The sequence below is a fragment of the Quercus lobata genome, chromosome 2 (genome assembly GCF_001633185.2).
Source record: "Quercus lobata isolate SW786 chromosome 2, ValleyOak3.0 Primary Assembly, whole genome shotgun sequence".
Taxonomy (NCBI): Eukaryota; Viridiplantae; Streptophyta; class Magnoliopsida; order Fagales; family Fagaceae; genus Quercus; species Quercus lobata.
In genome coordinates, this window is record NC_044905.1 from 88,523,803 (window position 1) to 88,545,536 (window position 21,734).

The 21,734-nt window shown below is 34.5% G+C and overlaps 2 protein-coding genes and 1 pseudogene across 2 annotated transcripts; all 3 read right to left on the minus strand.

Annotated features, from left to right (window-relative positions):
* Nucleotides 1-877: 877 nt before the first annotated feature.
* LOC115973637 (SPX domain-containing protein 2-like) lies at nucleotides 878-1,475 on the minus strand. Its single transcript, XM_031093893.1, has 2 exons — nucleotides 1,451-1,475; nucleotides 878-1,317 (listed from the first exon to the last, which is right to left on the minus strand). The coding sequence occupies exons 1-2, from the start codon at nucleotides 1,473-1,475 to the stop codon at nucleotides 878-880; spliced, it is 465 nt and encodes a 154-aa protein (XP_030949753.1).
* Nucleotides 1,476-3,122: 1,647 nt separating this feature from the next.
* On the minus strand, nucleotides 3,123-5,521 carry LOC115956940 (annotated as a pseudogene).
* Nucleotides 5,522-16,997: 11,476 nt separating this feature from the next.
* On the minus strand, nucleotides 16,998-21,331 carry LOC115977063 (SPX domain-containing protein 1-like). The gene is made up of 3 exons (XM_031098700.1): nucleotides 20,805-21,331; nucleotides 18,620-18,746; nucleotides 16,998-17,674 (listed from the first exon to the last, which is right to left on the minus strand). The coding sequence occupies exons 1-3, from the start codon at nucleotides 21,096-21,098 to the stop codon at nucleotides 17,235-17,237; spliced, it is 861 nt and encodes a 286-aa protein (XP_030954560.1). The 5' UTR covers nucleotides 21,099-21,331; the 3' UTR covers nucleotides 16,998-17,234.
* Between the last annotated feature and the right edge of the window lie 403 nt (nucleotides 21,332-21,734).

Sequence of the window (21,734 nt, forward strand, 5' to 3'; positions counted from 1 at the left end):
TTAGAGAAAAATTTTACTTGTGGGTGGGTTGGTTGGGAATGAGGGTTGCTTTGTCTAAACTCTAAAAGAACTCATGATTAAAGTTTTAAACACGGCAGACAGTTGGAGGTGCTACAACCGTATTATAGGCTCGGCCTACTCTGTATCTGGTCATTAAGCTTTAACTAATCCAACCACTCTTCTTTTTGGGTAGTGGTTCTCTTTTGTAAGGAAACACTTTATTTTGCAGTTCTGGCCATGAATGTGAACCCAAGAATTTTAGAACCTTGTGAATGAATGTCTGAATTTAGAGTATGCTACATATGCCTACTACGGTAAGAACAAACTTCTGGCCACTGCGAAGAAATGGAAGAAGAGGGCTTCTCTTAGGATTTGATCCTCGAACATGCCAGAATAGGACATCTCTTAGGATCTGATCCTTGAACATGTCATTTTCTATTTTTGGCTTACAACATTCAAGTGAAGAAAATTCGAACCCAGATTCTCTTCTAAGGGAGAAGAGAACAGTACTGCGCGCCATTAAAAACTACAAGACCCTAGCAACATGCCAATTTTATATCCTTGCAAGTAGAAATACTTCCTGCACCAAATGGTCCAACTTCAAAAACAGCTAAAGATGGTGCTTTAGGTTAGAATAAAATGTAAACCAATATTCTCGTTCCCAATTTGAAGACGCTACTTTCTTCTATAAAAGGCGAGTATTATACAGAACTTATGATCCGATTGAATTCATTTCAGGTCGAGTTTAGCATTTTACATCTGTGTTAGTATCTAAGGCATCATAATAGATGCATTAAAAAAAAAAAAAAAAAAAAAAAAAAGGACAATATAAGAACCAATGGGAGGCACTCATCCCAATTCCTTCCTCAAAATACAACTACTTGGCAACTTGTTCCAGAACTGAAACTTTATTACATGTTTCCTCAATTGCACTATATTGCAGTGGTGGCAATGACAAAGGGCCAACAGTTGAGCTTCCGCTCCGAATTTCCTTCAAAACCCGTAGTGCTGATATAGTGCTCTTCATATATAAGCTCTCCTTATACTCAATCTCTGCAAGTTCCTTTGGCACTCTGAGCAGACCGCTGTTATTGGTAGTGTCAGAAGTTGAAGGATCATCATCCCCATCAGCTACCACTGTTGAAGCTGGTGGTTCACACTTAGGGAAAAGCCCGTCCAGCATTGCCTCACACTCCTTCACAAGCTTGTAGAGCATGTCAGTGGTGAAGAAGGGCTGTTGCAAGACCTTTTGAATGAAGGGCAAGCGAATGAGGGCACCAGTACTTTTTTCATACTCCTTGAGTATTTTGACCAAACCTGTTAAGACCAAATTAAGGTGTCATTAAGTCAATCTAGCCTTTAAGACATTATTATATTCTAAGAAACCAGTTACTAAGGGATCAACCCCCTATCGATTGTATAATATTGTTTTATTCTGGGGACATCGTACATGCTGGTGTGCTTAAACGTTCCATTTTTAAACCCATCTTTCATGTATGTAACAATTAATTAACGGTAACAGTACTATCATACACGTCTGCCCATTTGTGAATGTCAGGACCGGCCCAAAATAATAGGCTGGGCCCTAGGTCCGTCTAAGGACGCAGCCCGTCCGAGGAGCTAGCGTGGCCCAAGCAATCCTTATTCAGGCCCACTAGGATAAAGAAAACATGTTCAAGGAGTAATTTCTCCTCGAATACTGCAAAATCCGAAGCAAAGGTACATCCAAGCCATTATAGTCCATCTTTCAAAAACGTAAAAAGGAAGGAAACCCGAAATATCTCAGTAAAGGCTGCCACCACTACATTAAATGCATTACAACTACTCTCCTGGCCGCATTAATGAGGAGAAGATCCCTGAACAGTGCTACCTTGACTACCGCAACTCACAAAGAACTGAGAGAAGTGTCTGATGGGACAAATGCTCAAGTGGGGTTTTGGATGATCAATAAGTGTAAAGCCCAGATGATTAGAAAGGGCCTATATAATATGTAAAAGTCCCCCAAGAGAGGGGGACGAGAAAAAAGGGGAGAACACTATAGAGAAGTCTTACTGCACTGATCTGTTAATCAAGTTTTTAGCTCTATCATTACCGGGTGACCTTTCAACACAATAGCATTGGTTCTTGTTCGTGTGTTCCCTTAGCCCATGCAACAACCCGTTTAAACTTACTTAAACCGAGTTTTTTAACCCATACTCTACAAGAATTCATTGTGTTGGGCTTTTTGGATCAAGGCTTGTGACAGCAAGAACTTGGTTACTAAATTGTGCCCCTACAATGAAGAAACATGAAATTATTATTCTAGTTGATTTGGATGATACTCTTTGCATAAATGATATAAAATCATTTAAGTACACGATTAAAGAATTATAAAAAATTATGAAACATAAGAGATAGAACATAGAATCTAATGCCAATCCAATTTGTTGATTAATCAAATCAAACTAAATATATCAAAACTACCAAAACTAAGAATTTAATAAAAAAAATTATTCCTTAATGGCGTAATTGTAAAGGAGGTTAAAATATCAAAAGAACCTTTGAATCTTCAAAAATTCATTCGAATTTAAAATATTATAAGAACATAGCCATTGTCAAAATATGAATTCAAGCAGAATTCAAAATATTATAATCCAAAGAATAATTCGGGCATAGTTACCCTTTGTATAAAAAATCAAACAAGTGTACATATTTTTATTCGTCAGAAGATAACAAGCATAAGTAGCAAACCGTTTATGTTATGGTATATGCTCAAGTGTAAATCATTAACAAAGGCTTTCCTCCTAATAAAAGCTAAAATTGAGGTTACAAATTGTCTCACAGAATATTCGTGAAAGCAGAGTCAAAAGTAAGCATGGGGTTTCCCCGCGAGAGTTCGAATCTCTCAGGCGACGTTTTGGACATATTTTTGCAATTAAATTTTGATAGTCTCCTCTCCTTTCTACGATTTTACGATTATTTTTTACAAGAACATATTGACATCTTCAAAAAAAAAAAAAAAAAAAAAAAAACTTTATAAATATTTAATAATCGTTTACATATCTTGTTACATGCTCAAAGCTAGCTAGCTAGAAACGTACTAAATATATATGCACTATTTTTTTTTTCTTTTAAATAAGTGAGTTTGATTCCAAGAAAACTATAAAATGTGATCTAGGGAATTGTTTAATTAAGTTTAACACATTGGGGTTTATCAATTAAACTTTGAACAAACTTTTCTAATCTCTCCTTGTGTACCGGTCTTCACCTCAACGCTACTCATTTTGATCATAGCTTTTGGAAACTCAATGTCAAATCTTAAACCAAGTAATCCCCTAATGCTCCCAGCATAGTTTTGCACGATGGTTCGCGTTGTAGCGTCTCCCCATAGCCTCTGATCCGACTCTAGAACTGCATTACCATCACGTACATTCTTGAAGAAACTCATGTCAAACTTAGTCTGGCTATCTTTATCTAACGCAACTCGTTTCGAGCCATCACCGTCTTTTGGACAAAGAGCTTGGAGCTGTGACAAAAATGATGGGTTTATAGTGGGATCAGAGTTGCCTGTGGCTGTGAAGTTGTATAAACGGTATCTGAAGAACAAACAGTCTGTTTGGCCTATGGTATGTCCCCCTACACACACAAATGGCCCATAATTAAAATATGCAGGTCACACAATTTATATGTAACAATTAATATTGTAGCATAAAAGTCAGGATCTCCTTTCCTTTTTACAGAGGAGATGATACTCAGTGGCGGAGCTGGGGGGGGGGGGGGGGGGGGGGGCGAGAGGGGGCAATTGCCCCCCTGACTCCTTTAAAAAATGCCTTGATACCTACTATGTGATGTTCATTTTACTAGTTTGCCCCCTGTAAGTGGAATAAATAGAAAAAGCACTCCCACTATTATGAAACAGCCCTGACACCGGAAAGAAATAATGGAAAAAAAAGCTTCTCAATTCCCTCACACAATCACACTTGCACCTATTTTACTTCTTAAATAGTATTTATTTCAAGTAGTTTTGATCTTGTCTCATCCATTATATTGCTTACAGTACTTTTCTTTCCTATTCTAATTTTTCTTTTCTTTTCTTATTATAATTATAATACTATAAACATAACATTTTTCACAATAAATTTCACAATTGTGAAAATGGTTAACTGTGAAGGGTGAACAACTTATATTGATGGAGCCACCATTTTATTTCCTTCACAATTCACAGTCCACTATTTTAATAGTTGTAAAATTTATTGTAAAAAAATTGTGTTTGTATAACAATTCAATTAGTAGGTTCTATAGTTAACTTTTGTAGATTGATTTATTTATTTTAAGCAATCAAATTATGCCTAAATTTTATGTATTTAAATTAATTTCTCACTTTGGTTGTTAGTAACTATGATTGATTATTTTTGTTCCTTTGTTTTAATAATATGAGATATACTTGTAGTTACAATTGTCTATTTATTTTGTTATTATTATCGATCAATTAATATTTTTAGATTAATTTTGTTTTTAGTATTGTTTTTCAATCTTGCCCCCCAAACTGAAATCCTGACTCTGCCACTGATAATACTTGTATATTCAACATATGTATAATTTCTTTTACAATACGTTCTATGACAATTGTGTAGAACCTATATATGTTCTATAAGAGAAATAATATATATTTATACAAGATGTCTGATATAATTATCGTCTAGAGAGTATACCAACTAATGTGACAAGATCATTATCGTCAAGGCCTTTAGCAGCAAATTTTTTCCTGTGGGTAGCGACGGATTCAAGAGGAGAAGGTAAATTATTTGAGACTTCGGAAGCCGAAGAGACCCTGCCATCTCTTCTTCCAGAAGGCACTGGCCAACTTGGACCATCACTCTGATTTATAGCAATATATTAATTATAAGCACACAAGTTAGACTTATACGTACCATATATGTGTCATGTGTGTGTGTGTGCATGTGTTATTAGAGAAAGAGAGAGATTTAATTTATGTACCAAGGCCACAGCATCACGAGCAGCCAGTGCTAGTATATCGGCACATGAAACCACCCCAGGGCACAAGGGCTCTAGTTGTGATTTTGCATCATCGATTACATCAAACCCTCTTAAGCCAAGGTTTGGGGGTGCACTCATCTCAGTAGAAGACCCCGTAATCAACACCGAACCATCACAGCCCTGTGCAATATTAATGTCAATTAATTATTAGTACTTTCGAAACATGTCAAATAGCAAATCAACTACTACAAACAGCCATGCATAGAAGAAAAGAATGAAAGAAACCTGAACAAAGCAGTCATGGAAGTGAAGCCTTAGCAAGCCAGCCAAAATCGTGGGGTCTTTGTTGGAGTGTGCTTCAACAGTGGACCTCACTATGGCCTAGCTCTTGGGCATAAAGAAGAATAAGACCCAGTTTTCAATTGGCCTTGTACACATGAACTCATCACTAAAATCACAACGAAAACAAACCGCATGCTGGCTTCCATTTGCACCAGTAAGATACCAACAAATTGATTCTAATTATATTATCCGAATTCTCAATTCTCACTACCAACTGCAAACCACTACTTAAAATCCAAGACTATATATAGACACATGGCTTGGTAAAGCTACTTTGTTGCTTGCCTAGTTGCCTGTCCATTTCATAAAAGTTTGGGCTTCAAGCTTTTGCTAGTGGAGACGCGTGGGACCAAAACAAGAAGGTGGTCTCCATTTCATACTGTACTGTCTAGTTTGTGTTCTTTTGGGGACCCAGAGATAGATTGAAGATCATATTGTAAAGAAGAAGAGGTAATATTGCTATCCTTGATTCTTTAGCTTTATTCCTTGACGCGTTCTCTTCTTTATGTGTCTAACAAACCCGCGTTTTCTCCTTTTAAATGTTTTCATTGTCATTGTGTTCACATTAGCAATTTTACATACCGTGTTTGCTGCACTTTTGCATGGATTTTCTTAATCACTTACATGCAATCATTATGCTTAGCCTTAATTTAAGAGAACTCTTGGAGTACATAACTTGATGAACATCTCACAGTGTCTAGCCACGTAGGCGTTGCATTATTCATGCATATAGAGAATTATATGCCTTAATTTGCTCCTTTGATTGTTTTCATCGTGTTCACATCAGCTTTTATAAACTGTGTTTGCATGGAACTACTTGATCAGTACTTAACGCAATTATTATGTTGCAATTGATAGAATTATTAATTTGAGTTTGATGAGCAACACAATGTGTCTAGCTAATTGGATATTCAATCTATATTTCATTTAAAATATGGTCAAGAGTTTGTTTGGATATCATTTATTTGCTAAAAACTGAAAACTTATTACTAAAAATACTGTAGTAGAATAATTTTTAAATATGAATGGTGCCATGTGGGACCCAGCAAAATATATAATCTGTATTTATCTTGAAATTTGCTGAAACGTGCATAGTTGCCGTGGGACCCACCTTTCAAACACCAAACATAGAACGTCAGCTGAAACGTGCAATTTAAACTCATTCCAAGTAGCCACCTAGACATTCATTCGCATAAAGTATTAAAAAATGCTAAATTTATACCGTAAAATTTTATCCCATAAAGTTTACAAACTAACATGACAAATTAATGTGATTAGTGGATTTTAACAAAATATATAATAAATAAATATCTGAATTATTTTTATGCGATTAGTGATATGTTAGTTTGTAAAATTTATGTAAGAAAATTAATAGTATCTCTAATATCAATCAAAGACAATTATAAATATCTACAAGAATAGCAAGTGACATTTATTCTTTAACATTTTATTTTAGTTTAAGGTGACGTTTTATATATCAGTCTATGATCAACCCTCACCTTAGTGTGGAGGGATGCTCTTTATTTCAAATTAATTCATTTCATAGTTTAAAATAAATAAAATTATTGTTTCATAGATTCTCTAATGTACACATAGTACGCATAATATACACACTTTCACAATAAGAGCAACTACATCAGATCTGTTATAGTCTTTTAAAATAGAAGAAAGTATAAATTTTACACATTTTGAACAAAAAAACACCCACATCAGCTCGTGTAAAAATGTGTAAAGTCTTCTAAAAATTTCCATGAGCTACAGTAACCGTGTAAATTTACACGATTACTATAGCTCGTTTATAATTATTTTAATATTATATGTGCACAGTATAAAACACCTTTTTCGCTCTCTTTTTTCTTTCTCCTCTCACTGAGCAACACCAATGCCTCTCATCAGGTCTCGGCTTCTCTCTGAAACCCTCTCAACCCGAGCTCCATGGCTGAACATTCAAACTTACCTTTGAGCATCACGCCACCATAGACGGTGGTCCGACCCTAAATCTAAACCTCTCTATATTCTTGGCCTAACTCTTCTACCTTCAAGGAGCTACAGTGCAGCCCATCACTGCTCTTCTATAGTCTCAAGCCGGATGGAGCGCATGGCGGTGGCCGTCTCAAGGCATCAATCTTGCTCAAGTCGGAGGTGTCGATCTAGCTCCGATTTGTTGGTTGTTGGTTTTTTTTTTTTTTTCTTTTTGGTTTTTTGGTTGATTGTGGGTGTGGGTCGGTGGGTTTTGATCTTGATTGGCTTGGTTTTTTCTAGTTCATTGGTGGGTTTTGATGATCTTGCCGCTGATTGGGTGGGTGATGATTTGGCTTGATTGGGTTTCGGGTTGGGTGGGTGATGAATGGGTTTGGGATTGAGTGGATTGGTTTTCCTTGATGATGCTAGTTGGGTGGTGATGATGGTGGCTGGGTGTGGAGTGATCGTTGGTAGTGATGGATTGTGGGTCTGTGAGAGAGAGGGGCAGTGAGGGAAGGAATAATAAAAAAATTATAAAAGAATAAATATTTTATTAAATAAATGTGTAGAATAACTAAACTAATATGAGTGTTTTGTAAAAGTGAATGTGTAAAATAGAAAAAAGTAGGTTTTTTCTTATAAAATAGACAAAAAATTTGAATGAACTGATGTGGTTGCTCTAACTTTCACATTTTACACGACTTTTTTTGTATCATGCAGTGTTCGCACTTTATACATGTATAATATATTCCAATAAATAGGCTCGAACAGTACCAACAACTATGTGAAATTGTGAACAGAATTAAAAAATTCGGCGCTTGATGCATGAAATTGCATCGATGGGACAAAAAGAAAAGTGGAAAATGTTACGTGACAAGCAATTTAACACTAAAAAGTGTGGTTTATTTGTGGTATCTTATCCATATCCCTTTAGCTTTTCTAATAGTATTGGAGATGTTTTTTGTAAAATAAATATAAATACAAATACATATGTATAGACTATAGTGGCAAGTGGCAACCATCCATTACCCCTAACAAAGTTGGGATACTGTCTTTATAGTTTGGTACAGTCAGAGAACCATTTTCTTTTTTCCTCCAGCTTCATGTATTTCAATTTCCTTTCGGTGCTTTGGATATAATTTCATATTTATTTTCCACACTTTTAGCAACTTTCTCATGCTTTGAATTGAAAAATATTTCAGTGCATGCAAGGTGTTTCAAGAACCTTCATATCGAAAATAATGGAATTCCACCTATTTTTCCTAATGATATGTGGCTTAAGCTTACTACTTTTAATTTAGGCGGTAGTAGAGAAAGGTCCTGTCCTGCCTAAGTTTACTACTTTTAATCTTGTAAAAAGGTAACAAATACGGTATTGATTTACGAACTATTTTTAAAAAAATTTGTGAAGAAAAAAAAATTAATTTTTAAACAACTTTTTATATTTTTCATAATAATAATGGTATTAAAATCGGACTCTTTAATCTTTTATTATCCATTTGTATCCAACTGTTTCATTTAGCTTTTAGCTTTTTCTTATTCTTTTTTACTTGTGGAGCCAAAGAGCTTATGACCCCGGTCCACTTTGCTTTAAGGCCCAAGGTCCGACCCGAGGAGGGATATTGCCGAGGACGTAAAGTGAAGGTCCAAATGACCTAAAGATATAGCCGAGGATGATTCTATCCTCGGCATCCCAACGCGCTCCTGAAAGAAAGTGCAAGTGCAGTATAGGAACAGTTTAAGGAAAAGCTGAACACCTCCACATTGATGAAGAAATGACCCCTGGACAATATGGCGACAAAGGACAAAGGAAAGGCTGCCATTACTGCAATTAAATATTCTGCGCCAGACAGAGCAATGCTTTTCAGTTTTTACAACCACCCCCAACCACTTTGGGTATGGGCTGATGGGACAAGTATCAGCCCTGGAAAGCTGAACCTATACGTGAATGCTGGAGGAAGGGTAAAGGCTAATATAAAAGGAGAAGTAAGTGATCCAAAAAAAGGGACTGGGAAAAAAGACCAAGAACTAGAGCCTCTCAGGCCATGCCGAGGAGAAAGACTTCTCGAGCAAACATGGTTCACCTTTGTATGAGTACCATGAGTAACCACCGTTCGGTGACCAAGACCTAACTTTTCAAGCCTACGCTCTACAAATTATATTGTTTGGACCCTTAACGTACGAATCCAATACCATTTTTGGGATCGTTACAAATTGAGTCCTTACATTACTTATATACAACTTTGAATTTTTTTTTTTTTTTTTAATTACAAGTATACTTTATCATATTTTTAGCAAAATATAATAATAAGAGAAAAATCAAATAAGCTAATTGGGTTAAGTTTTAACAAATACTCCAAGGCCGGGCAGGCTGGCCCATCACAAGCCTAAGATCTCAAACCCACAAACCTTACAGGTATGGCTTAGTTTAGGTTGTTGGGCTCGAGCAACATATATTGAAACTCTTTGGAGCAATGGCTATATCATATATTTGTAATTGTTGGGCCCCATTTCAGCGCACATGCCTCATCCTTAATACTTAGTAATTCAGAATAGTTGTCACTTGTCAGGCGTAGCATAGGCTAAGAATTGCTTCAGGCCCAACTTTAGATAAGCCCAATATTTTTCCCCCCTCTTAACTAGAAAGATTTTAATATCGTACCTAGGCAACCAACAACAAAACAGATACAATTACTATCCTCACAAATCCTTCCTAGACTACTAAACTGCTAGAGGATTACAAAGCAAAATCGTTCCATTAATAAAAACATGCTTTTCTTACCAAGGGTAGACTCGGACTTTACTTGTTTGTCATTCTTGGTGCTTCTAACTTCTAAGAGTATTTTGAAGATTTCAGGAGTATTTTGATTATTTTGAAGGTTTCGAGATATTTTAAATAATTTGGTGATTCTGGGGTGTTTTAGTCATTTTTTACATTTTGACGAGGGTATTTTGGTCATTTAGTGATTTTAAGAGTATTTTCATCATTTTAGAAATATCAAAGGTATTACGGTCATTTTAGAGGTTTCTTGGGTTTAGTCATTTTGAAGATTTCATGGCATTTCGGTGATTCTAGGGGTATTTTCGTCATTTTAGATGTTTTCGTCAGGGAATTGTTGGTCATTTTAGAGGGCTTCAAGATATTTCATTCATTTTAGAGACTTTAAAGGTATTTTGGTTAATTTAGAAGCTTCTTGGATATTTTGATCATTTTGTAGGTTTAACGGGTACTTTGATCATTTTAGGTGTTTCTAGGGTATTCTTCTTCTTCTTTTTTTTTTTTTTTCTTTTTTTTTTTTTATATACTTTTTTTTAGTGTTTCTAGGGTCTTTTGGTCATTTTGGAAGTTTTGTATTTTGGATCTTTCAAGGGTACTTTGGAAGTTCTAAGTGTATTTTGGTCATTTTAGATATTTTGGTCATTTTGGACACTTGAAAGATATTTTGGAGAGTTCAAGGTAATTTCAACCCTTTTGACCGTTTACGTTTTGTTTTGTTTTTTTTCTTTTTTTCTTTTTTCTTTTTTGATAGGATTTAGGATTATTTTTGTTGATCTCTTAGGTTATTGTAATTTTTGAGGTTTTTGGAAGATTTTTCAATCAATATATATAATTTGAATTATTCATAAGAATGTTATGAACCAAACAAGTATAAGAATGTAATAATTTTCAAACCCGATAGGAATGTGATTAATGAACCAAACGTTGTAATCTTATATTCCTAGAATGTGATTCCAAGGACATAAATCTAACATTAGAAAGTAATTTAGTATTCCACAAACCAAATGCCCCCTAAGTGAATAGATTAGTAATATTCTAAATGCTTTTACAGCCCTCAATATTCCATTTGAAAATAATGCAATTATTGTTCTGTTCACTGGAGTTCGTTGAGCTGGGCTGTGGATGCTAAGAAATAGACTGTTTGAAAGCACCATATCAATTAAACCTAAACAAAGTCTCCATAGAAATGAACAAAGTTAATGAACTATGAAAAAAAAAAACTGGAAAGAGGAGGGTGAAGTCAAAAGTTGCGGCTGGTGGTTCTCTCATTGTTTGTGTATTTACAAGATTGTTATCATAACTCTGTTTCCATAACTTGAAAACACCTAAAATGTGTTTTCAGTTTCCATAACTCATTACTCAAAAATCAGAGAATTAAGTGATAGAAACAAAAACTAAAAACAATGCCAAACACATTTCTCAGTCGTAGGACCCACATATTTTGAATTATGGGTGATAGAAACAGAGTTATGGGTGATGGAAACTAAAAATCCAAACAGCCCCTTAGAATCCCCTCTTTATATTAGGGTAAATGTTGATGTGGTTGTTCGAGATAGTGATGTTGTTTAGTGGTATTTTGTATGGACTACAAGGAAGTGATCTCTCTTATTTGGACTGAATTTGTTAGATGACATTAGATTGCCTATTTGGGTTGAAGTTAGAAAGTCCTCCTTTCAGTTATAAAGTAAAGGCAAACAAAATGGGGTTCAAAAACATTATTTTCGAAGGTTACACACTCAATGTAATCAATAGTATATCAAAGCTACTCCTATGATAACAATTAACAACCAAGTCTTGTGGGTTCCAGTTAGCTTAACTGGTAAAGTCTCTGATAGTTGAATAAGAGATCTGGGATTCAATCTCCGTCTACACCAAAAACTGATTGGAGTCTTGGTCTGATGAAAAAGAGCTATCATCAGGAGCGGACGCCATAGGTTGAAACTCTCTCCAAAAAAAAAAACAACCAAGTCTTATTCCCAAATTTTTAGAGTTGACTATGAATCCTTAATAGATTAATTAGGGTAAGCTATATATATATATATATTCTCTTTTGTCATTTTATTTTATTCGAAGTCAAACTATTAGTTACCTTTTTATTTGATATATCCTATCTTTTTACCACTTTTATTAATGTTATTTTTGAATTTCCTTTAACTTTTTCATATCCTCAACTTGAGTCAATCATGTTCTCACTATTGCATTAAACGCTTTCCTATGAATATGACCAAATAATTTCAAGTGATATTCTCTTATCTTTTCATCAATAGGGTTCATCCTATCTTTAAGTGAATTTTTTCATTTCAAATCATATCTTTCATTATATTTCCAATTATTTATCATAATATCTGTGGGGGCCAGTTAGTCAGGAGGTACTATTAAGGCTGTACAAATTGGGCCTATAGCCCAATCCAAGGACATTAGCTAATCCGAGGATGACCAAATGAGGTTATAAGGGGAATGATATAAAGAGAAAAGTAAAGAGAGTACAAGATAAGTCCAACAAATGTCCGAGGAGAAAAGCCATCACGGGAACAAGGGTCCGAGGCCAGTAAGAGTGTCATATCACCCTATATTTTCTTCAAAGTTACATCAAAACTAGGAGTTGGACGTTGGACAAGGGGTAAGAAAAGGGGGGCAACAAATATCTTTAAAAAGCTTCTACCTCCACATTAAATGTCTCCCAACTAACTCTCTAGCCGTATTAATGTGGAGGTGATACCTGAACAATGGTTAAGCAACCTTACAGCTACTAGTTGATGGTTCTGGGAGGTGTTGGATGGGATAAGAAGGAGTTCCCAGAATCTTACTTACACGTGTATGGTAGAGATGATACCCAGATTGTAGTAGATAACATGAGAAGATGGTCTAAAGAAGGGGATCGGAGAAAATCAAGCAATTTTTGTAATAATACTGTGAACTCTTGTAACTTTATTCATCAACAAGATATTATAATATAAGCTCCTTAGGCCACGTCGAGGACAGACTTTCTTATCTCACTCGTGTTTAATGATCTTAAATCAGCAAATTTTCTTGTTTTTCTTCTTGAGTAAATCTAGTTCTTTCATTCACATTCTACAAATTCATTGTTTGGGTTTGTTGGCCTAAAACCCAATCCTATACTGAGTCCAATCCAAATTCAGCCCTTACAACATCCTTATTTTACACTCATTTTATGAATATATTGCTTTTTAACCGTCCAACATTCAGTCTCATAAAGCATAGCTACTCTTGAATCATTTTATTTTTGATAGGCTAATCATGATACTCATGTTTTTAATAACTCCAATGTATTAGCAGTTTAGCACTACCTACAGCTAATTGGGCTTCCCTTTGTAAAATGTTCCCATTTGGGAATGTGAAAAATATGTATTTTATCTCCCAAAACACCATTTTATCTATTTTACATTCTTATTTAATGATATACCATACATTCTAGTCTTTATTTTACAATTTATCACATTAAAATAATTTATAACACATGCACCAACAACTTTATATATATATATATATATATAAATATTTATATATAAATAAAAATAAAAAAATAAAAAAACCTACACCAACAACACAATGAGAGAGATGGAATAAAAAAATACCTATTAAACTATATAACTTGCTACAGTAAAGTTTTATTTTTACATCTTATTGTAACAAGTTCCATAATTTGTTGGAGTAATTACACTTTATCACCCTAAACTACATCTCAAATTATACTTTACACCATAAACTTTTAGAATGCACAATTAGCACTCTAAACTATAATCTATATTACACTTTGTACATTGTTGTCGATTTTGCCGTTATCTTGGACAAAAAACTAAAGTTTAGGTTGTAAAGTATAATTGAGAGTATAATTTAAGATGATAAAATGTAATTTTTTCTTTATTTTTAAGGAATTGATAGACAAATATATATTTTCACGTAGTGTCATCCAAGTGACAGCGGAGTGCAAAATATAATATGGGTTTAGGGCTCAAATCATACATTTTAAAATTTAGGTTATAAAGTATAATTGTAAGGATAATTTAAAGTATAAAGTGCAGCATCCCTAATTTGCTGCAACAATGCATTCCCAGTGGGAACATTTTTTGGTGAGTTTTTACGTATTTGGAAATGTTTTTTTCATTTTAGGCTGTGTTTGGTTGCCGTAAAACGTTTTCCGGAAAATACATATTTTCCGGAAATGCTAATTTTCGGAAAATGAAAATATTTTTGTGTGGTTGGTTGTATTTCAAAAAATTTTCCGGAAAATATTTTCTAGTGTTTGGAAAAGAAGGAGGAAAACACAAAACCCAGAAAACACAAAAGCCACAACCCAGAAAATCGCGGTCTCGCCGTCGCGAGATCGCGATCAACGGCGCGGTCTCGCCGTCGCGAGATCGCGATCAACGGCGCGATCTCGCGAAGCGTCGATCACCATCGTCGGACTGGTCCGCGCGCGTTCGATCGCCGTTTTGTTCTGGGGCTCAAGCTCGCGTGTTGTGTTCTGTTTTTTCTCTCCCTCTCTCTGCGTTTTGCAAGCCACGGAATTCATTTGAAGTGAAAATGAAGGCAGATTTGCATTTCCGTGGTCAAGGCTTCAAACAACGGTCAACAGGAAATTCATTTCCGGAAAAAAATATTTTCCGTCACAGCCAAACGCTCCATTTTCCGAAAATTGATTTCCGGAATTCATTTGAAGTCGAAACAAACGCACCCTTAGTTGGATTTTGAATTCCCACATGGAAATGCTCAATCTCGTCCGTATGGTACTCAATGAAGGAAATAGTTCCTCACTTCCTCTTTTGGTTCAAGTTCCCGATAAGAGTTTTTTAATGATTAAAAAATAAAAACAAAATAAAAATAAGTAGTACGTGTGTCGGTGTGTGTGTGTGTGTGTGTGTGTGATAGCTGGCCGCAACTCGCAAGTTGAAGCAAAATAGTCAAACAAAACTGCCTGGTTACAATTGGCATATTATAGGGTACACAGTGTAATCGTCAATCAATTTAAAGTTGCTATTTATGGAATATGCTCTTTGAATATGCTTATCAACTTACTAAAACATCTTTTCAGGTTTAGGTCCACAAGATATAATTTGACAACGACAAAAATCTTTAACTGAACAATTTTCTAATTGGGAAAAGTCAGTATGAAAATTATTTTTGTAAATCTATTTCTTCGGCTCGACCAACTAGTAAGAGACTTGAAGTCTAAGTCTATAATGACATTAAGATACAAACTTAGTTATAGTATAAGTCCACAGTTTTATTTATAAAAATTAATATTGTTATATATTTTAAAATTTTAATCATTGAATTATATATATATATATATATATATTTTTTTTATGCTTTTAACATATATCGAATTTATGTCAATTGGATGTTATTTATGATATGATTCATAAACTTATTTTTTATACATAGTTTTAGACTATATGATTCATAAAAATTTGCAATTTAAACAATTAATTGATGACAAAACTATGATTTTTTAAAATTCTAGAAATTTTGCAAGCATGGAATATATAAGAAGAAAATGTAATCTAAATGTGGATTTGTCAAAATTCATATCCAATAAAAAAATATTAGGTGAAGTTGTAGTCGAATCAAACTTGTAGCCAAACTTTGTTCAACGTTATTTCTAATTTATCTATGATCCTAAATCACTCAATAAATTCAAACGGTTCATTTTTTAGCTATGCACCTATAGGAACATTCTTACAGATTAAGGCAACCGTGTACAATGAATGTTTGGTTGTCGAGACTCAAGAGCCTTAATCAATGTATGAATTCCTCTTCTTACTTATTATGAATACAAATTCTATATACTACATTTTGTGTTCCACTTTATATTCCATTAATCACAACTTGTCACGTATTTATTTTTCTATTTTAAACTTTAGCTATTTTATAAGGAAAGTTAAATAAATAAATTACAAGTTGTAATTAGTGAAATATAAAGTAAAATAAAAAAATGGTACAAAGAATTTGTATTCACTTATCATAATCTGTAACAATTAAATTATTGAAAGAAAGAAAAAAGGCTTTTTTTTTTTTTTTTGAGAACTAAAAATGACTTTAATTACGGAGGAAATTTGATTCTTTTCATTAGTTGGTTTTATTTTTTTCCAAACTTTTGGAAACATTTTTTTTTATTTAATTTTTTGTATAAAATAAAATTTTATTTTTGGAATCAATTCAATAGTTACAAATAGTGGGATTTGCATTTTACATATATCTGTTGGTAATATCAAGAAATGTTAGTTAAGCTACCATTTTTGAAAACATTTCAAGGATACAGAGGCAGGGGATCTCTTTTTCTTTTCTTTTTTGTTGAGGGGAGGGGGGTCGGTACTTGGTGGGTTGGTTGGGAATGAGGATTGCTTTGTCTAAACGCTAAAGAACTCATGATTTAAAGTTTTAAACACGGCAGACAATTGGAGGTGCTACAATCGTATTATAATAGGCTCGGCCTACTCTGTATCTTGTCATTAAGCTTTAACTAATCCAACCACTCTTTTTAGGTAGTGGTTCTCTTTTGTAAGGAAACACTTTATTTTGCAGTTCTGGCCATGAATGTGAACCCAAGAATTTTAGAACCTTGTGAATAAATGTCAGAATTTGGAGTATGCTACGTATGTCTAATACGGTAAGAACAAACTTCTGGCCACTGCGAAGAAATGGAAGAAGAGGGCTTCTCTTAGGATTTGATCCTCGAACATGCCAGAATAGGACATCTCTTAGGATCTGATACTTGAACATGTCATTTTCTATTTTTGGCTTACAACATTCGAGTGAAGAAAATTCGAACCCAGATTCTCTTCTAGGGGAGAAGCGACCACTGCCATTAAAAACTACAAGACACTGGCAACACGCCAAGTAGAAATACTTCCTGGCACCAAATGGTCCAACTTCAAAAACAGCTAAAGATTTTGCTTTAGGTTAAAATAAAATGTAAACCAATATTCTCGTTCCCAATTTGAAGACGCTACTTTCTTCTATAAAAGGCGAGTATTATACAGAACTTATGATTCGATTGAATTCATTTCAGGTCGAGTTTAGCATTTTACATCCGTGTTAGTATCTAAGGCATCATAATAGATGCATTAAAAAAAAAAAAGGAAGAAGAAGAAAAAGGACAATATAAGAACCAATGGGAAACACTCATCACAATTCCTTCCTCAAAATACAACTACTTGGCAACTTGTTCCAGAACTGGAACTTTATTCCATGTTTCCTCAATTGCACTAAATTGCAGTGGTGGCAATGACAAAGGGCCAACAGTTGAGCTTCCGCTCCGAATTTCCTTCAAAACCCGTAGTGCTGATATAGTGCTCTTCATATATAAGCTCTCCATATACTCAATCTCTGCAAGTTCCTTTGGCACTCTGAGCAGACTGTTGTTATTGGTAGCGTCAGAAGTTGAAGGATCATCATCCCCATCAGCTACCACTGTTGAAGCTGGTGGTTCACACTTGGGGAAAAGTCCGTCCAGCATTGCCTCACACTCCTTCACAAGCTTGTAGAGCATGTCAGTGGTGAAGAAGGGCTGTTGCAAGACCTTTTGAATGAAGGGCAAGCGAATGAGGGCACCAGTTCTTTTGTCATACTTCTTGAGTATTTTGACCAAACCTGTTAAGACCAAATTAAGGTGTCATTAAGTCAATCTAGCCTTTAAAACATTATTATATTCTAAGAAACCAGTTACTTTAAGGGATCAACCCCCTATTACCCCCTATTGATTGTATAATATTGTTTTATTCTGAGGACATTGTGCATGCTGGTGTGCTTAAACGTTCCACTTTCAAACCCATCTTTTATGTAACAGTACTATCATACACATCTGCCCATTTGTGAAGAAACATGAAATTATTATTCTACTTGATTCGGATGATACTTTTTGCATAAATGATATAAAATCATTTAAGTACACAATTAAAGAACTATAAACAATTATAAAGCATAAGAGATAGAACATAGAATCTAATGCCAATCCAATTTGTTGATTAATCAAATCAAACTAAATATATCAAAACTACCAAAACTAAGAATTTAATAAAAAATTTATTCCTTAATGGCGTAATTGTAAAGGAGGTTAAAATATCAAAAGAACCTTTGAATCTTCAAAAATTCATTTGAATTTAAAATATTAAAAGAACATAGCCATTGTCAAAATATGAATTCAAGCAGAATTCATACTATTATAATCCAAAGAATAATTTGGGCATAGTTATCCTTTGTACAAAAAATCAAACAAGTGTACATATTTTTATTCGTCAGGAGATAACAAGCATAAGTAGCAAACCGTTTATGTTAAGGTATATGCTCAAGTGTAAATCATTAACAAAGGCTTTCCTCCTAAGAAAAGCTAAAATTGAGGTGACAAATTGTCTCACAGAATATTCGTGAAAGCAGAGTCAAAAGTAAGCATGTGAACCACAGAAAGGAAATGAACAACCTTTACACTAGATATATTTTATCCTGTCCCTTAATTAATCATTTTTTTTTAGCCAAAAAAAAAAAAATTAACCACTTCTCCTTTACATTAAAGATACACGTAAAGTAAAGTAAAATTACCTGTATAGTTAAGGGCGCTATAATTCTCCAACAAAACCATCTCTCCGTGGAAGTCCACAATCTCCTTCCGAATTTTTATCATCTCTTCATTAAAATCCTTTGCTTTTGCCACCCTATCTTGTAACTCCTGCAATCAACCACAAGCACAATTGTCAACACCAATACCAACTACAATGCTCATTCATCTTTCTTTCATTATTTCCCATACCAAGTTCATACAACAGCGGATAGGTGAAAAGTACACATGTTGAATTCACTAATTTTCACATCCACACAACACATGTATAAGATGGACTGTGATGATTAGCAAGTTGAATGATAGCAATGTTTGATCCCATAAAAATAGTAGTATTGAAAGTGATTTTATTTTTAAGAGATATCCAATCAGATTTTAGAACATACATGAGTTTAAATCAGTCAATTTAAACTAGTCAACCACTCAGTTGCATTGGACTGTAGACAAACATCTGGACAACTAATGATAACATTTTCCTAATTTTTTGTTAGTACATGAAGAGTTGGTGTTGTCTCGATTCCACCAATAATTATCTCATGTGTCTGCTCCATTTCAAATGTTGTGGGGCCCAAAATCTGTGAGCAGACAAAGGCGATACCTTCTTTGATCCCTCAACCTATGCATAAGATGAACCATGCTTATTGTATTTATCGCGCGAAATTGGATAGTCTAATTTTGTTAGTAAGTAGGTAGGAAGTTTTATTTGATCGGTTGATCCCATGAAAATATTAGGAAAGAATTTTAGCAATAGTTGCACTTGAACCACTTTTGTTTCTAATAGACTCAAAAAATAAGAATCAAATCTCAGAACACAGATGAGTTTGAAACGACTCAGTGACACTTTCGTTTCTAGTAGACATGAAATTGGAATCAAATCTTAGAACACACGAGTTTGAATCAACTTGGTGACACTTGTTTCTTGTAGACTTGGAAATTCAGATGAGTTTAAAGCGATTCCATATTTCCATGACACTTTTGCTTTTAATAGACCTTGAAATTGGAATAAAATCTCAGATGAGTTTAAAGCGACTTTAGTGACATTTTTGTTTCTTCTAGACTTGGAAATCCGAATCAAATCTTAGAATACATACACAGTTTAAAGTAACTCTATGACACTTTTGTTTCCAATAGACTTGAAAACTAAAATCAAAGATCAGAACAAACAAGTTTCAAGTAACCAGGTGACACTTTTGTTTCCAATATACTTCGAAATTGGGATCAAATCTAAGAACACAAGTGAGTTTAGACTTTAGATTGTGTTGTTTGATCTCACAACCCATAGATTAAGATCAACAACTATCATGATTTTCGCTAAACTATATGACAAAATGTACTTATTTCTTGTTTAAGTTTGATCCATAATGATAATTAAAATAAATAAATAAATAATATAACTTTTCGTGACTTATAATATATTTAACTACACTAATGAGTTTGCTCCTAAACAAACTAAAGATAACATTATTTTATGTTAACAGAGAAAAACAATGAATTACTTGACTCCAAATCAGAAGACAACTTTCGTAAATATTAATACTAAAACCATAGAACACCAATGAAATAAAATCAAAGAAAAGGAAAAGATGGAAATTTGGGATTAGTGGGGACTGAGTCACAGACATTTTTCTAGCCCTAGTTCTAGTTCTGTTCTACTAAAATACTATAAAATTCCGTTACAAACGGCAAGTACCTCGGACACAAAAGCTAAAGCCTGTTAAACTAACGGAACCGTTATAATAACGGCCCGTAACAGTAAACGAGGAAAACCGTCCACGTGAGCAGTAATAACTGCGCACAGTAGCAGCATCACTCAAAAGTTGGCGGAGGCGCACGTTAGCAACAAGAAATATTCCCGGCGCAAGATAGCTTAAGATGCGCACGTTTATGGAAAACAACGACGTCGTTTTCTAAAATGTTTATCCTGGAATTCCCAACAGCTTAAACTAATTTCAGATAGATAATACTAATATTTTTAGTTTGTTACCAAAAACAAATTCAGATAATAATAATAACAATAATTAATGAAGAATTTTATTAATTAATGAAAAGAATCTAAAAAGTTTCTAAAATCTCTTTCCTGGTTAATAAGAATCAACGCTACCGTGCTTTTTTTCTCGGCAACCAAACACGTCATATAAAGAAAAAAAAGAGAGGAAAAAGCTTTAATACCTTCAATCTGATAATGTATTCCTCCTCTTTCTCGACGAAGAAGGAGTTGAATTTCTCGAGCTCGTCCTCGAGCAAGGTTTCGAAATCGATCTCCTCCTTGGACATGCCGTCTCCGGCGCCGATTTCCGCAGCGTCGCCGGAGTCGAGCCTGGCTCGCTTGCTCGGCCTCTCGCCGCCACTCTTAGGTTCAATAAGCTTCAGCTTCTTCTTGAGCTCCTTATAGGACAGGAACTTGTCTCGCCATTCAGGTAGCGTCTCCTCGATCTGATTGCTCAAACTCTTCCCGAATTTCATTTCTAGAAAAAAAAAAATAGAGAGTGTGTGTGTGTGTGTGTTTGTGTTTGGTTGGAGAGAAAAAAGAAAAGAAAAAAAAAAGGAAAGAGAATGCGAAGGAAAATGAGGGAAAATTGTAAGGAAGGAGCAGAAGATAGAGAGAGCGAGCGAGCGAAGTTGATATAACGGTAAGGAGAGAATATTCGAGGGGTATAATTGGAATATCCGTTCGTTTCTGAAGAGTATATCTCGGGTTTTATTCCTTTCACAGACAGAGAGAAAGAGCTTTTATTTATTATATAGTATTTATTTTGCGTTTTTTTTTTTTTTTGGGGGGGTGGGGGGGGGGGGGGGTTTATCTGTTTTTGCTGTATTGGACAGGCCACGTGTGCAGTATTTAAAATCATATACTTTAAAGAGCTGAGAGAGAGAGAGAGAGAGAGAGATTGTGAAGCCGGATTGGTTAGTGTAAAGTTCACAAATGAGCTGCGTTTTCTACGGCAACTTGTGAGAAAAAAAAAAAAAAAAATCTTCTTCTTTTTTTTTTTGGGTGGATGGCTTGGAATTCATGTGTGATTGTTTTTACATGGATTCTCTTCTTTTGGAAGTGTCAACTTGAATAAGAATCGAGACCAACTATTAGTGGTTCTAGTCTAG